Below are 13,679 nucleotides of genomic sequence, written 5' to 3'. Positions count from 1 at the left end.
GGACTCAACCTCAAAGACTAAAAACATGACAATTGAAGTTATCTCAAAACCCTCAAAAACAGCTTATTGCACTGTAGTGTGTAATGTAAATGAATATAGTGTATGTTATTGCATTTTGACTGAGATTATGTTTTTTAAGCCCAGTAAAAGTGTCAGAAATTGAGAAGAAATCGAGATTAAATTCAAATATAGGCCTAACTGCTGATTATTATAGTATATGATTGAATGAGGAAGACAAAATCCAAATGTCCCACTTTTAATTCAAACTCTCAGTTATGTTGTGAGTCCTGCCACAAATATACACTGTAGCTACAACAACATATTATCTAATTGATCTTGTATGAACAAAAGGAGGAGCAGCAGCCTCGTGGCTCTGAACTGACACTGGTTGGACTAACCAGGGGACTCCAGGGGCCCTCCTCACTTTAACAGGCAGTCTGTGCCTTTTAGGTGACGGGGGGCTGTGTAACATGAGTCGGGATGAAAACTGTGCGCTGGATCCGACAACCAGTGCAGATGCTCTTCGCCAAAGAGAGAGGAGGTGCATGATGGATCCCGTCCCACTGCTGCTCCTCATTGTCACATCTTTGCCATGTTGTTCGGCAGTCTACACCGGGCCTCTCCAAGCGGAGATCTCCAATGGTACTTTCCATCACTTCTATGTCCCGGACGGAGATTACGATGACACTGAGGACCCGGAGAAGTGCCAGATGTTGTTTAAATTTTCAGACGTGTTTCCGTGCGGGTTCAACGAGGAGAGCGACTCCGCGGTGCGGGATGACTTCATCCTCACCAAGCTGCAGGCGGAGGACTCGGCGCGGCTGCTGGAGAGCATCGGCCGGACTGTGGCGCACGACCTGGACGGAGAGGACAGCTACGGCAAGTTCCTCCGGAGGGAGATCGCACAAATCGACGATGCGTTTTCAAATGTGGACAAATCCCTGGTGGAGCTGGAGGTGAAATTTAAACAAAGCCAAGAAACTGAACTGAGAGAGGAGCAACAGCTGAACGGCCATGTGGTGAAACAAGTGGGTGACATCAGGGGCACTCTGAGGGAAACTATGGACATCTCTCTGGGACTTAAAGATAAACATGAGCTGCTGTCTCTCATCATTCGCAGTCATGGTACCAGACTGAGCCGCCTGAAAACAGAGTTTCTTAATGTTGGATTATAGTAGGGTTATGACAGCTTTAGTGTGTATGTGTGTGTATCTGTGTGAGGGAGAGGGAGAGAGAGATGAGACCCTCCAGTTTAACAAACAACTGGAAAGTTCATTGTGGCTTATAATATTACTCTTTAAGTATCTTGAATATCTCTGACCTCTGGTTTTCCCCATTTCTTGGAAATGTGTCATTAAAGGGGCGCTCTAACAAAAACACCAGTACATTCCACTGAGTCAGGAGGGGAAAAGGAAATGTGTTCATAAATTATGTCTGCACAGACCCTTCTGTGCCACCTCTGAGGAAGACATTTATTGAGAAGAGATGATAAAAGTCTTTCCAAGTGGATTTATTGGTCTCTAAATCAATAATAGAGCCACATTTCTGTCTGTTTGATTTAAATTATGTTGTTTGCAGTCATAGGTTATTACAACTGATCAAATAAAAGCTTGATATTCATCTTAATCTTCATTTTGGTTGTCCAATTCATGAATTTTCTGTTTGATAACTTAATATTTGTCCTGAAGCACACAATGTTATACAGCAGCGTTTTGTAAAAGTGCTTCCATTCTTTGAAGTTTGAGGTTTGCAATGAAAACTTTGAAATCTGAACATTTTAAATGTTCAGCGGTGAAAAGTGACCACTCCTCTCTTGTCATGTCTTTAAATCACCATGTTTGTTGTTGTCACTACAAGTGGCAGGCTTGACTGTCCCTTCAAGTGGCCCCGGTTAATTGGCGTCTGAAATATGTCACTGCCTCCCGCTTCCATCTGGTAGTAATCTACTCAAGTATGAAATATGTTTGTCCGAAGGCAGCCACTGTTGGTATTATCTATCCTTTTTCTCTGTCACACTCTCAAAAAATGGTGGTTGATATGAAATGTTGTGTTGAAACTCTCTATTGCTTTGGATGATGTCATTTTACTAAAATTAGATGCATAAAAGCTATACAGCTTGTTTAAATTGCTGTCAAAATACTCCAGTTTGGCTGTTTTTACTGTGTTGAAATACAACATCCTGTGTGAGAAAAGTTGCTTGGAATTCCTTAAAGGCCCTGAAGGGTCACACAAACCAATCTACTGTCAGGCTGTTTTAATTTGTGGTGCCTTGAATTTAATATTTTGAATGCCTGTGATAGTTATCTGTGTATTTACAGTCTTTAACTACAGTTTAAAATGCTCTTGTTCCAGCCAGCGTCTGCAACAACCACAAAAGAACTGCCATAAGCGTGCCCACTCTTTACAGAGATAATGTCTCCGCAGATGTGAAGGAGCCAGATGGGCTGCCTATGGGCGCAACTGGGTGTGATTTCCTCTGTCTGGTTTTCCTCACAGTCCAGCTTCCCCTGAGGGACCCCTTTTTGAAAACAGCTCTGTGTAGCGCAGCGCTGTGTAGGCCAGCCCTGTCAAAAAACCCGGAGCTGCAGGAGCTTCATGTGCACAGAAACCCTATATGTCTATAAGGTCTTAATTTTCAGGGGCACCGCACAGGGTTCCCAAGATCTGATTAAAAGATTTAGTTAAAATTTCCACTGTGGAAGTAAAGGTAGTGAGGCTCACAAAACCTCTCAGTGAGTCCCACCCATCCTACCTAATTTGTGTTTTTTGGCTCAAATCATTAATTCCTCCTATAGAAAAATATTGTTTCTGTGGATGGGATTCAAGGTCTGTTGCTTTGGAAGCAGGAAGTCCTGCTGTTCGAAGAATGAATTTTCCTCATGGACATATTTTAAGGACAAACAAAGAAAGGTCAGGAATGCAGACCAGAGTTGACCTGCGAACACAGTGATCCCTCTCTGTGCACATGCCTGTGTGGAGTTATTATTAGAAAGATCAGCGCTATTTAAATACTACAAATGCTACTAGTTCTATTATTATTATCACTGCATTTATTACTACTATACTACCTTCAGTAACTACTATATATCTGTAACTTTTTATATAAGAGTTGCTAGATTGAAAGACAGAAACTTAAATTTAATAACAACAGAATGACTTTAATCATTGAGCAAACTCCATCTACTGATGAAGATGATAGGATACGGTTGAAAGCTCAGGAAAAGGTACGAACATGCATCAGTTCACATGTAAAGATAATATGAGGCTTCACTCTGAGTTAGTCAAATAAAATTGTTATCTTCCATGTTATAGTTCCATAGTCTTTTTAGTAAATTTCTGTTCAGCTTTTTTTCCTGTTAAGCCAATGTGGAAGGATTGTAACAAAGAGGGGGAAAAAAGCATAACAAAAAAAGATATTGACTTCATTTGACTAGTTTGGATGGCTGAAGCTGTATATTTTTAAATAAACATTTTTACAAAAAAATAAATTTTTGCACAAAAAGAAGCTTGTGGATTTTGGCCCCCATTGCTTTCATTTAAAGTGCATTATGAAGGGATCTTATGATATTTAGTATGAACACGGGGAAAGATTACAGCAAGAAAAACACATGTCAGTGTTCATTTTGGCACCTGATTGTTATTTTATGACAAGCTTGAAAAATTATGAACATGTGCTCAAGTGTAGAGTGAAATGACTTTATATGTTTAACGGTTACTGATGTTACAAAACAACATAATAATATATTAGATTATTTAGTCAGAGATAACAATGGCCAGTTTTGAGGCACTGGCCACTGTTACCTCCCTACATTTCAGAGGAAAATACATACGTTTTACTCCAGTCCTTTTATCTGACAGCTGTAGGCTGTAGTCACTTTAAAGAGTCGGGTTTATGTGCAGAGCATGCAGCGAGCTCATAAAATGTCATTCACTATTTAAGTTCAAACCGTAGACTGTATATAAAGTATTTTATATGCAACCTAGGGTTCGAACTAACCAGGCGTAATTGGTGTAATTAGACCACTTAAAACTATTATAATAAACACATAGTACAGGTGTGTGTGTCATTTGTACCTGTGGATACTTTAATAGGAACCTTTGTGGTGAGTTTTGAACTTTAACTGCAACATTTTTTATGTATCATTTTAAATCCCCCTGCTGTGGTTTTTCCTCAAAAAAATATACATCTATAATGACCACATTAAAATCCTTAAAATCAATATTCTCTTTTCACTCATTGAAAATATGCAAAAAAACAGAATCAGTCAAAGATTTGGACACAGTTTCTCAATCGTTCGTGGGCAGGTGTGTCCAAACTTTATATTTCAGAAGTTTAACTGCTGGATACAAGATGTCTCCCACTTCACTGTAAGGTTTGAATATCAGTGTGTACTGGAGGCCTCATGTTTTCACATCACACTTGTCTAAGTTGAATATTGGACCAGGATTCACTCTAAACTATTTACGATCTCAGAAATCATGCACATAGGTCCACTCAAAATCTTAAAATCTAATCTTTTATGAGAAAAGAGAAACTTTCCACTGTCAGCAGATAAATATGAGTGACTGTAGGAAGAAGGAAAAATATTTGCTATTGGGTTAGTAACTGTGTCCCACAAACATTCAAATAATGAAAGGGTCAAGATGATTATGATGAAAGACAAGTTCTTGACAAAGTGCCTCTCTGCAAGACAGAGCCACAACACTGTATAGTAATGCATGTTAATAATGCATATTCCCAAATGCATTTGCAACTAATTAAATTAACAAACAATTAACACCCCTGAGGCAGTCACCCATTTTGCCTCGCCCAGTGCGTGATTCAGCTTTGCTCCCTCCTCTGCACTGAGTAAAAGTCCTTCATGAGCAGTATGCAGCAGAGATTTACTGCTGCTTTTGCTCAAACAAGAATATCATTGTTTCATTTAAAAGCAGCTCATGTTTCAGCTTGTCAGAGAGTGCATATAATTTCATTATAAAATTTATTATTATGCATTTATAATACACAGCATATAATATCATGAACGTATTATTATTTGCAAAACCAGTCTTCAGTGGCCAATGTGGTTTTGACCAACAATCAGGGTTTCTTTCTTTGCTCCAGCTGCAAATAATAACTGTGAAGAAAATAAATATACTTTGAGTAACACAATAGTAAAGAGGAACTGCTTAGGAAGAGAGAAACTCCAGGAAATGAGTGAAGCCAGCATTTGGATTAGATGTCAGACAGATTTAATTTCTCATAGAAGTTGTGGGAAAGTAATTACAGCCCACAGTGGCTGGTATGCATGCTGTCAAAGGAAAAAATATCATCCTTTTAATATAATCAATCGTAACACAAGTGTAAATCTGTGCTGTTGTCAGAGTGTCTGAAGTGCTTGATCAGAGTTTCAACGTATACGGATTTCATTTCTTTTTTCTGAATCATTGTAGTTCAAAGAGGGGGGTTTTATACTATTGCTTCACTTTTTCCTGTTCTATTTTATTTGGATTGTTTTATTTTTGCCAGTTTTGGTCACTGACTCAAGTTCTGGTCTCTGACTTTTGCACATTTAAGTGTTCAGAAGTGGTGGTATAAAACAGAGGCCTGCAAACAGCTGCCGTTTAAAAACGATGCTGTAAAAGTTTTGCCTCCATTAGCAAACCTCTCTGCCTGCTGACATACCAGCGAATTCAAGTCATCACATGTGAGAAAAGAAGACAACAAACAGGTTTAGATCATTTCTGTTTGGTGGCACACACGGGGGAAAAAATAGTTTTGCATGGCTGTTTTATTTTTCAAAAATATTTCGATGGGGGTACGACCTCAAGAACATCAAAACATTTCCCTCAAACACAGTTTGGTCTTAATGCTCATATTTTTCCCTTGAATAAACACAAATGCATCTGCATACATACAATTCAAAAAGTACATGTACATATCTTGTTTTGAATGAGTACATAATGATACACAGTTGCCCTTTGAAATGTGGCGGTACACATCCAGAGTTTCATCTTCAATATAGATTTCAAAGTTGTGCTATTGATCTTCTGCCAGTGTTTTATTTTTCTCCTTTTTTTTCTCAAACTAGCATATTTTACAGGAAGAAATGTTTACTATTCTCCTCTTGAAGAGCAAGCAATAACACTGAACAGTTCATTCATAAAGAGGGACAGAAAAAAAGCACCAGAGGAACTGAAATCATCTTCAGTCAAACGTCTCCCCTTTTTTCTTTTTCATGTGAGTGAGAGCCAGTGTCCTGTGCTTTCTCTTTGCCAAGCTGTCTGTGTGAAGTCTCTCTCTGCTGAGTCCCTGGATAAAAACTGTCCTCTGAACAGGGCTCGTCACTGTTTCAGGATGAGACAGGTGTCTGTTAGATGTGCGGCAGCCTGTCACACACAGCCGTTCTCCTGCCTGGGCTTGTGCACGACAGGGGTGTGTGGAGGGTAGAGGGAAGGAGCGAGTGTGCACAGGAAGCCAGCCAGCAACGTAAGGCCCAGTCCACCCCACGCGCAAAACATGGACCAGCCGTAACCGTGACTGATGTCATCTGGTATTCCAAACATGTAACGAGGATAGCGGGACAGTTCAAAGTTGATCCCGGCCACACATGTGCAAAGGGAGATTATGCAGCATGTCCCTGCCAGAGAGGAAGAAAAAAAAACAAGTCAGACAACCCAATTGCATCTCCTCTGATGCATCATTAAACCACTCTCATTAACAAAGACCTTACTGCCCCTCTGTGGTGATACAAGGTAGTGCTCTACATGTAAAGTAGCGCTTACCTCCCATGAGGAAGAGCAGTCCAGCGACATACTGCATCAGATCATGCTCCTTACAGCATCCCAGCACACCAATGATCCAGCCGAACAGGATGATGGAAATGGCCATGCCTATGAAGCTGACAGTCATCCTCTGGAGGTCTACAAAGTGCACAGGAGAAGTGGCAGTGTTTTATTGAGGGGGGCCATGCCAAGTTTCACCACATTAAATCATCAGAATATGAAAAAAAAGCGTTTTGGGAACTCACGGAGAGCGTGCCACTCATCCTGCCTTATTGTCTTCGTCAGATTGATTGGCAGATTTCTGGGGAGCGCCGATGATGAGTAGTAGTATTTTATTGGTGTGCAGCGCGGAACCAATCCTGTGGATGTAAACAACACAAAGAGGATGTCACATAAGCATTGAAATCAGATGGAGAGGATATCACCAGGCTCTCTGCTGCCACCCCTCCCAAAAATAAAGCACCCAACCCCCTTCCACCACCACCCACCCATCCATCCACCCACACCACTGTGGAGTATTGTACGCATATCGATGCTTCTGTTACTACAGCTTGCCCTTTTGTGCTGGAAAATACATCACGTCGATTGCATCGTAACAGTACTCCGTGTTAATACTGCGTAGGCCTCGAAGGTCTGTGCGCAGCATCAGCACCTTAGCGCATTCGTGCACAAAGTGTTTATGGATGGCGCCTCACACACACACACACACACACACACACACACACACACACACACACACACACACACACACACACACACACACACACACACACACACACACACACACATACATCACAAATGTCCAAAACAAACAAATTAAGATATAGTAGCACACAAATATGTTTTACATAACCAAACCTTTAAAGATCAAATCCTCTGTCTCCAAGTCAAACCCCCCTCGGTGGCACTTTCTCCACAGTCCCGTGATGGTGGAGTTGAAATGCCGACTGCAGAGGGACTCCATGGCCGGGGCAGGAGGCAAGAAGTGCCGCTTTGCGCGCAGCAGCATTTCCCCGCTGACACTGGAGCCTCTTCTCTCCACATTTTTCTCTTTTGGCAACATGCGAAGTGGAAGGTTGTTGTTGGAGATGTAAATGTAGCCGGGGTCGTTTCTTTTGTTTGAATAATTCTTGCAGCGTTCCCGGTGCCTCCTTGCATCAGTCTCATACCAGTTGTCAGTGCTGATGGCCACTGCAATCAGTCCCAAAGCGCAAAATGCCAAAAAAAGACCTGCCACGGTTAAAGTCCTCATCGCAGCCATGTTCCATGCGTATCTCGCCTCGCTGCCGTGATAATTTCACGGGACAGCAGGAATCTGCTCCTGGCTGCTGCTGTCAGTGTCTGAGGCGGGGAGGAAATTCAGCAATACATGGAAATCTGAGATGCACAGGAATCCCCAAAGCTCTCATTTCTTTGATGTGTCAAGCATCGCCGAAAAGAGCCAAATTCCGAAGCAGAGGATAAATAAATTTGGGGGCCTGGATGAGCTATTTTGGTTATCTTCTCTTGCCTCTGAACTCAGTCTAGCCTAGATACTGGTCACTCCAATATTTATTTCCAGTAGATGGAGACAGAGCAAATATTTGAAGGCACAACAAGCCCCAGGCCTGCCTGCACTTACAGCAAATCATGATCAGCAGGAATGGACTGCCAAAGTTTGACAAACTATAGAGGAAGTATCCACTCTCAGGTGTGTTTTTTTTAACCATCCTCTGTATCTTTCTCGGTTGCTGTTTTCCACAGTGTTAAGCTATGAAACACCAAAAGACAGACCATTTTAAACTGCACAGGGGGGCCTCATTTTTTTTGTCTGGCATACAGGAAACTGTTTCATCACATCCAACAGATTGCCTGTGGTAACTTTCCATCCAAGTGAGGACACACATATCTAGAAATACATGATGGCTGGCTGTGTAATGTCAGGAGGAGCAGTGAGTAAACATGACAAAAGGGGAGCCAAGTGTCAAGCATTGGACTTATTGGACAGGATGAGTGGATCTGTGTGGATCCAAGTTTTTTTTGGAGGAAAGATATTACAAAAGCCAAGTGTCAAGCATTGGACTTATTGGACAGGATGAGTGGATCTGGGTGGATCCAAGTCTTTTTGGGGCAAAGATATTACAAAACCAAACAAGTCACGGGGACACAAACTGGCCATTTCAGTCATGTTTTCACTGGTTTCATTCTCATGGTCAATACTTCCCCAATTTAAACCATAATGCCAAACCAAAAGAGGAACAGGCCAGATTCCATAACTTCACTTTTGGTTTCGGCATCTTTGTTCACTCACTCTTGAAAATTCCTACATGAGTACATATAACTAGGTATTTGTTGTGACTGAAACGTGAAGGAAAGAAATTAGTAAATCACTTTTTTTGCTGCACTGCCAGAACAGCCTGATATTTCTACTTAATCGTAGGGTGTTAAATATTTAATTTAACACCCTACGATCATTTTAATCAAGTTTTTATCTTGTGTTAGGAATGTGGGCACGATTGAGGTTATCGTTGCTCTGAAGTCACATCACAGCAACATTAAAACTGATGGGGTGGTGGGATCATATCATAGATGTATATATGGACACTAGCATATTTTTGGTATAGCTTTAGCATACATACACCTGCTGTTCTTACTTTTTTCCGGAAAGAAGGCTGATTGTGAATTTTTCAAACAATAATACATGCAGGAAACGCACGTCAATATGTCATAAGTGACACTCAGCCTTCAGGAACTAGCTGATCGTATCAATTTAACACGATTGATGCAGACTGTAGGGTCCAGCTTATTTCTCACTTTCAGTTCCTAATTTTTTTGGTGAAGTCAGTGCTCAGCGGCATTGCATGTTTGTCAGTGAAGCAACAAGAATTCATCACGCGCCTCGAGAACCTGGATTCTCATGCTGCCTTGTTTACATGATGGACGGATATGTCATATCATCTGTAAGTGTGACTACTTTACCGTATTATGTTTGAGTTTTTACAGAACAAATGTAATTTCATCATTTTATGACAGTAAATGGATTATTACAGTTTAGGCTGTGTGATTCGACAGCAGTTTCTACTTTTGAATTTGAAATATTACAGTTTAACTGTCAAATAAGACCAAAGTGGGAACATATATATTTATTTTTATTTATTTTAAAGACTTACTTGTAGAGTTTTGTTTGTGTTTAATAAGGATATGTGTATTTATTTCCTATGTGGTCTCTTAGGTAACTTTATCCCATTTACTTTGATATCTTTATGTTCTAGTAAAAACAATAAATATAAAGTTGTAAAAAGTATGTGTAATTTAACATTTAATGGTTATATTTCACCTACGTTTGACTCCATGTGAAAAGGGCCTTAAGATAACCTCTGTTGTAATTTGGCACTAGATATATATAACCAATCAATCAAACTTTATTTATATAGCACAAATCACAACAAAAGTCATCTCAAGGCACTTTACACAAAGAGCAGGTCCAGACCGTACTCTTTAATTTGACTTGATCTATTTTTGGACACATAAAGTGACACAAAACGCATTTCCTCATTGTCAAAAATCTAATATCTCCCCTACGAAGGCTTCAGAGGAAATGATTTCAAATGAGCCAGAGAATTATCGGCCACCCACAGAGCTGTACCCCTACCTCACCAATGTGGGGGAAATCTATGAAGGTGAGATGACTTGATTTAACCGTTAATAAGCTCATGACTACATGGCTGAGTGCCTAAACTTCTGTCGCTCTTCAGACCATAGATGGGCCTTCCACTCAGAGCGTGTCCAGCCGACTGATTTTGACCACTCTCCAGTAAATCACCTCACAGAGCTTCAGGCTGTGTCTCCGCAACTGCTGACGCAACCCTACCGCTTCAGCAGCGAGTCGCTGCCCCTCCACCTGGATCCACCACTCGCACCTCTCTCTGTGTCACCACAAGTGAGTTCATGTGTGAAAATGTACAATGGAGATACTATAAAAAGACAAAATCTCTACTTATGTGATCTAAAAAAATAGATATGCACCCATATTGACTAAGAAGTGTTGAGTATGATTATGTACATATAAAATCCAAACCATCATCCTAAAGCAATCAACAAGGCCAGTTTTGAATCTGATCTCATTTAGCAGCAATAATATTTTGCACTGACGAAAGTGCATTGTGTCAAGAATGACTACACTTACTGTGATTCATTTGCTCACTGTATTTCCCCTTAATCAAGATACATTTACACACTGCAGTCAAGTCTTTATGAGCATAAAATGACTAATACAAGAAAAATGTAAGGTTTTTGTTATTGTTTAAATGTATTTTTAGGTAAAACTTGTGCTGATTTGACACAAGAAAATTAGAATTATCAGTTAGTTTGCTGATTATTTTCTTGATTAATTAAATCAAGTCCATTAAATGTCAGAAAAATTGTGAGAAATGCACGTTACAGTTTTAATAACACTGACATTAACACTTGAATATCTACAGTTTATTATAAGAGAAGATTAAGACGACAAAGAAAATCAGTCAACTGGGCCTTTTTGCTTTAATAAAGGACAAATGATTAATAATTTGAAAATTGTTGATGATTTATGTTATTCTGTGGATTGACTAATCAATGACTAATCAACTAATGTTAGTATATATACATTTGTGGTTATACGTGCTCCAGAGTTGAATACTGTATAAAATAGAAGGAGGAACATATCTAATGATAACACACTATAATTTTTTGAATCACTTTGGATGGATTTAGACCATTTTAAATCTAAAAACAAAGAACAACTTCACCTACACGAGCACAGGGCATGATGTGGACAGTTGGGGACATTTTCGCTAAAATGTCATCCACACCACGCAGCGTTGCTGAGCACTGGGTTCTATTTTGGCAGAGTTAACTTCCTCTTTTAATACAATGACAGTGTTCAAACAAAAATGTCAGACGATGAATAATAACAGACAGGAAAGTTGCAGCTCTTAACACCTCTTTGTGTAAAAATGACCCGTTACAACCTTTTCTCTTAAAGATCCCATATTACACCTCCTCCCTGTGCTACCAATACCAACCCTCTGCCTCGCCTGCACAATACTACTCAGAGGAGGAACAAAGAGGAATTAGCCCCCCGCTTGAGGTATCAGAAGGGGAGGATGACTTTGAAGACCACAGCCACCCCTCCTTAAGGAAAGACACTAGTACGTATTTTTCATTTCAAAATTAAACTGACATGAAATCCTAATGTGCTAAAAGTCATATTGAAGTTTGGAAAAACTGATAACTGCCAGACAAAACTGCTTGACTGAGTCTAATATTTTCAAATCTAGATAACAAGAAGAAAATCCGCTTGTACCAGTTCCTCTTGGACTTGCTTAGAAACGGTGACATGAGTGACAGCATCTGGTGGGTCGACCAGGACAAGGGCATCTTCCAGTTCTCCACAAAACACAAAGAAGTTCTGGCGAACCGCTGGGGTCTTCAGAAAGGAAACCGGAAAAAAATGACCTACCAAAAAATGGCTCGGGCATTGAGGAACTATGGTAAAACTGGAGAGATTAAAAAAGTAAAGAAGAAGCTAACCTACCAGTTCAGTGAGGAAGTTCTGAGGAACATCTATATACGTCAGTATACTCACTGAGGGGGGAAACAAAAAGGCTGTCTCTTGCTACACTGAAAATCACTAAACATGTCAAGATTATGTTTTGCCTGTACATTTGCAATTTAATTTAGTTTTCATACTTATTTATTTGTAATGCCAGTGTGCTTCCTCTGTGGCATTTCTTAACTTCCACATAAATGGCTTCATTTCAGACTTAAGTTTGTGTTTGTATACGAAGATAAAGGAGATTTAAGATCAGTCACACAAAATTCAAATGTTGAACCTTTATGTCATTTATGTTTCGAGACTGTGTAAGTTAAAAATTATTTTTTACTCATTTTATCAAATTACTTCAATGAACTGAATCTATTTTGAAACCAGCACATTAGGGCTGGGAAATATATTGATATGTTGATATTGTGATATTAGACTAGATATTGTTTTAGATTTTGCATATTTTAATATTTTGAGATGGCATAAGTGTTTTTTTCCTGGTTTTGAAGGCTGCATTTCAGTAAAATTATGTAATTCTCAGAACTGACCAGACTGTTCTAGCTGTTCAATTATTTGCTTTTACACACTTAGTCATTATATCCACATTACTGATGATTATTTATCAAAAATCTCATTGTGTCAATATTTTGTGAAAGCACCAATAGTCACCCCTACAATATTGTCCAGTATCAATATCAAGACGTTTGGTCAAAAATAAATGCATTGTGTGTTATGTGAAGAATGATATTTGATTTTGTCTGTATCACCTAGCCCTACAGCACATAGGGCATATGTAAGCACATGACTTTCTTCTAGCTCTGCACGGTACAAAAAAGATGCTTTAAACGTTGTTTAAATAGCTTTACAAAAGGATATTCTATGTCATACACAATTGTAACACACAATTCAGGGAGACTGGCAGGATATGCAACAAAAAAACATTCATTCAGCTCTATGCCCTGGAGGCCTGCAGGATCGACCACACATAGCCTACACACATGCCAAACTCAAGCATACTGTTCACACAAATGGGAGATATCAGGTGCAAAGAGTGAGTGATGCAGTTTGTCATACTTGTAATTAACATGTTATGAGCAATAATTCAGTAAGCAGCTGAAAAATAAGGTCAAAGTAGACAAAAGAAGAAGATACATAGATAGATAGGCTACATACAGTGCAGACATAATTATATACAGTGGTGGAAGAAGTGTTTGTCCTTTACTGAAGTAAAAGTACCGAAAGAGCAATGTAAAAATACTCCATTACAAGTAAAAGTCCTGCATGAAAAATCCTACTTAGGTAAAAGTACATAAGTATTAGCAGTACAATATACTTAAAATATTAATGTTAAAGT

The 13,679-nt window shown here is 39.5% G+C and overlaps 3 protein-coding genes across 3 annotated transcripts; 2 read left to right on the top strand and 1 right to left on the bottom strand.

Moving 5' to 3' along the window:
- Nucleotides 1-539: 539 nt before the first annotated feature.
- Nucleotides 540-1,561, top strand: fibina (fin bud initiation factor a). Its single transcript, XM_062421217.1, has one exon. The coding sequence runs from the start codon at nucleotides 546-548 to the stop codon at nucleotides 1,173-1,175; it is 630 nt and encodes a 209-aa protein (XP_062277201.1). The 5' UTR covers nucleotides 540-545; the 3' UTR covers nucleotides 1,176-1,561.
- Nucleotides 1,562-5,753: 4,192 nt separating this feature from the next.
- Nucleotides 5,754-8,255, bottom strand: tmem276a (transmembrane protein 276a). Its single transcript, XM_062421210.1, has 4 exons — nucleotides 7,624-8,255; nucleotides 7,011-7,124; nucleotides 6,766-6,903; nucleotides 5,754-6,620 (listed from the first exon to the last, which is right to left on the bottom strand). The coding sequence occupies exons 1-4, from the start codon at nucleotides 8,024-8,026 to the stop codon at nucleotides 6,373-6,375; spliced, it is 903 nt and encodes a 300-aa protein (XP_062277194.1). The 5' UTR covers nucleotides 8,027-8,255; the 3' UTR covers nucleotides 5,754-6,372.
- A 1,358-nt stretch (nucleotides 8,256-9,613) lies between these two features.
- spi1a (Spi-1 proto-oncogene a) lies at nucleotides 9,614-13,056 on the top strand. The gene is made up of 5 exons (XM_062421211.1): nucleotides 9,614-9,704; nucleotides 10,331-10,424; nucleotides 10,500-10,684; nucleotides 11,765-11,930; nucleotides 12,060-13,056. Exons 1-5 carry the CDS (start codon nucleotides 9,678-9,680, stop codon nucleotides 12,368-12,370), a joined length of 783 nt encoding a protein of 260 aa, XP_062277195.1. The 5' UTR covers nucleotides 9,614-9,677; the 3' UTR covers nucleotides 12,371-13,056.
- Nucleotides 13,057-13,679: the final 623 nt, after the last annotated feature.

This window comes from Scomber scombrus, chromosome 6, assembly GCF_963691925.1.
Source record: "Scomber scombrus chromosome 6, fScoSco1.1, whole genome shotgun sequence".
Classification (NCBI taxonomy): Eukaryota; Metazoa; Chordata; class Actinopteri; order Scombriformes; family Scombridae; genus Scomber; species Scomber scombrus.
This window is presented reverse-complemented; position numbering and strand designations above follow the sequence as displayed.

Bases quoted from the DNA above. Each gene is read 5' to 3' on its own strand.
- fibina (XM_062421217.1), top strand. From the start codon at position 546: ATGATGGATCCCGTCCCACTGCTGCTCCTCATTGTCACATCTTTGCCA.
- tmem276a (XM_062421210.1), bottom strand. From the start codon at position 8,026: ATGGCTGCGATGAGGACTTTAACCGTGGCAGGTCTTTTTTTGGCATTT. The intron at 7,125-7,623 runs GTTTGGTTATGT...TTACATCCACAG, and splicing joins AGAGGATTTGATCTTTAAAG to GATTGGTTCCGCGCTGCACA. The intron at 6,621-6,765 runs GTAAGCGCTACT...CCTCTCTGGCAG, and splicing joins ACTGCTCTTCCTCATGGGAG to GGACATGCTGCATAATCTCC.
- spi1a (XM_062421211.1), top strand. From the start codon at position 9,678: ATGATGGACGGATATGTCATATCATCT. The intron at 9,705-10,330 runs GTAAGTGTGACT...TCCCCTACGAAG, and splicing joins ACGGATATGTCATATCATCT to GCTTCAGAGGAAATGATTTC. The intron at 10,685-11,764 runs GTGAGTTCATGT...TTTCTCTTAAAG, and splicing joins CTCTCTCTGTGTCACCACAA to ATCCCATATTACACCTCCTC.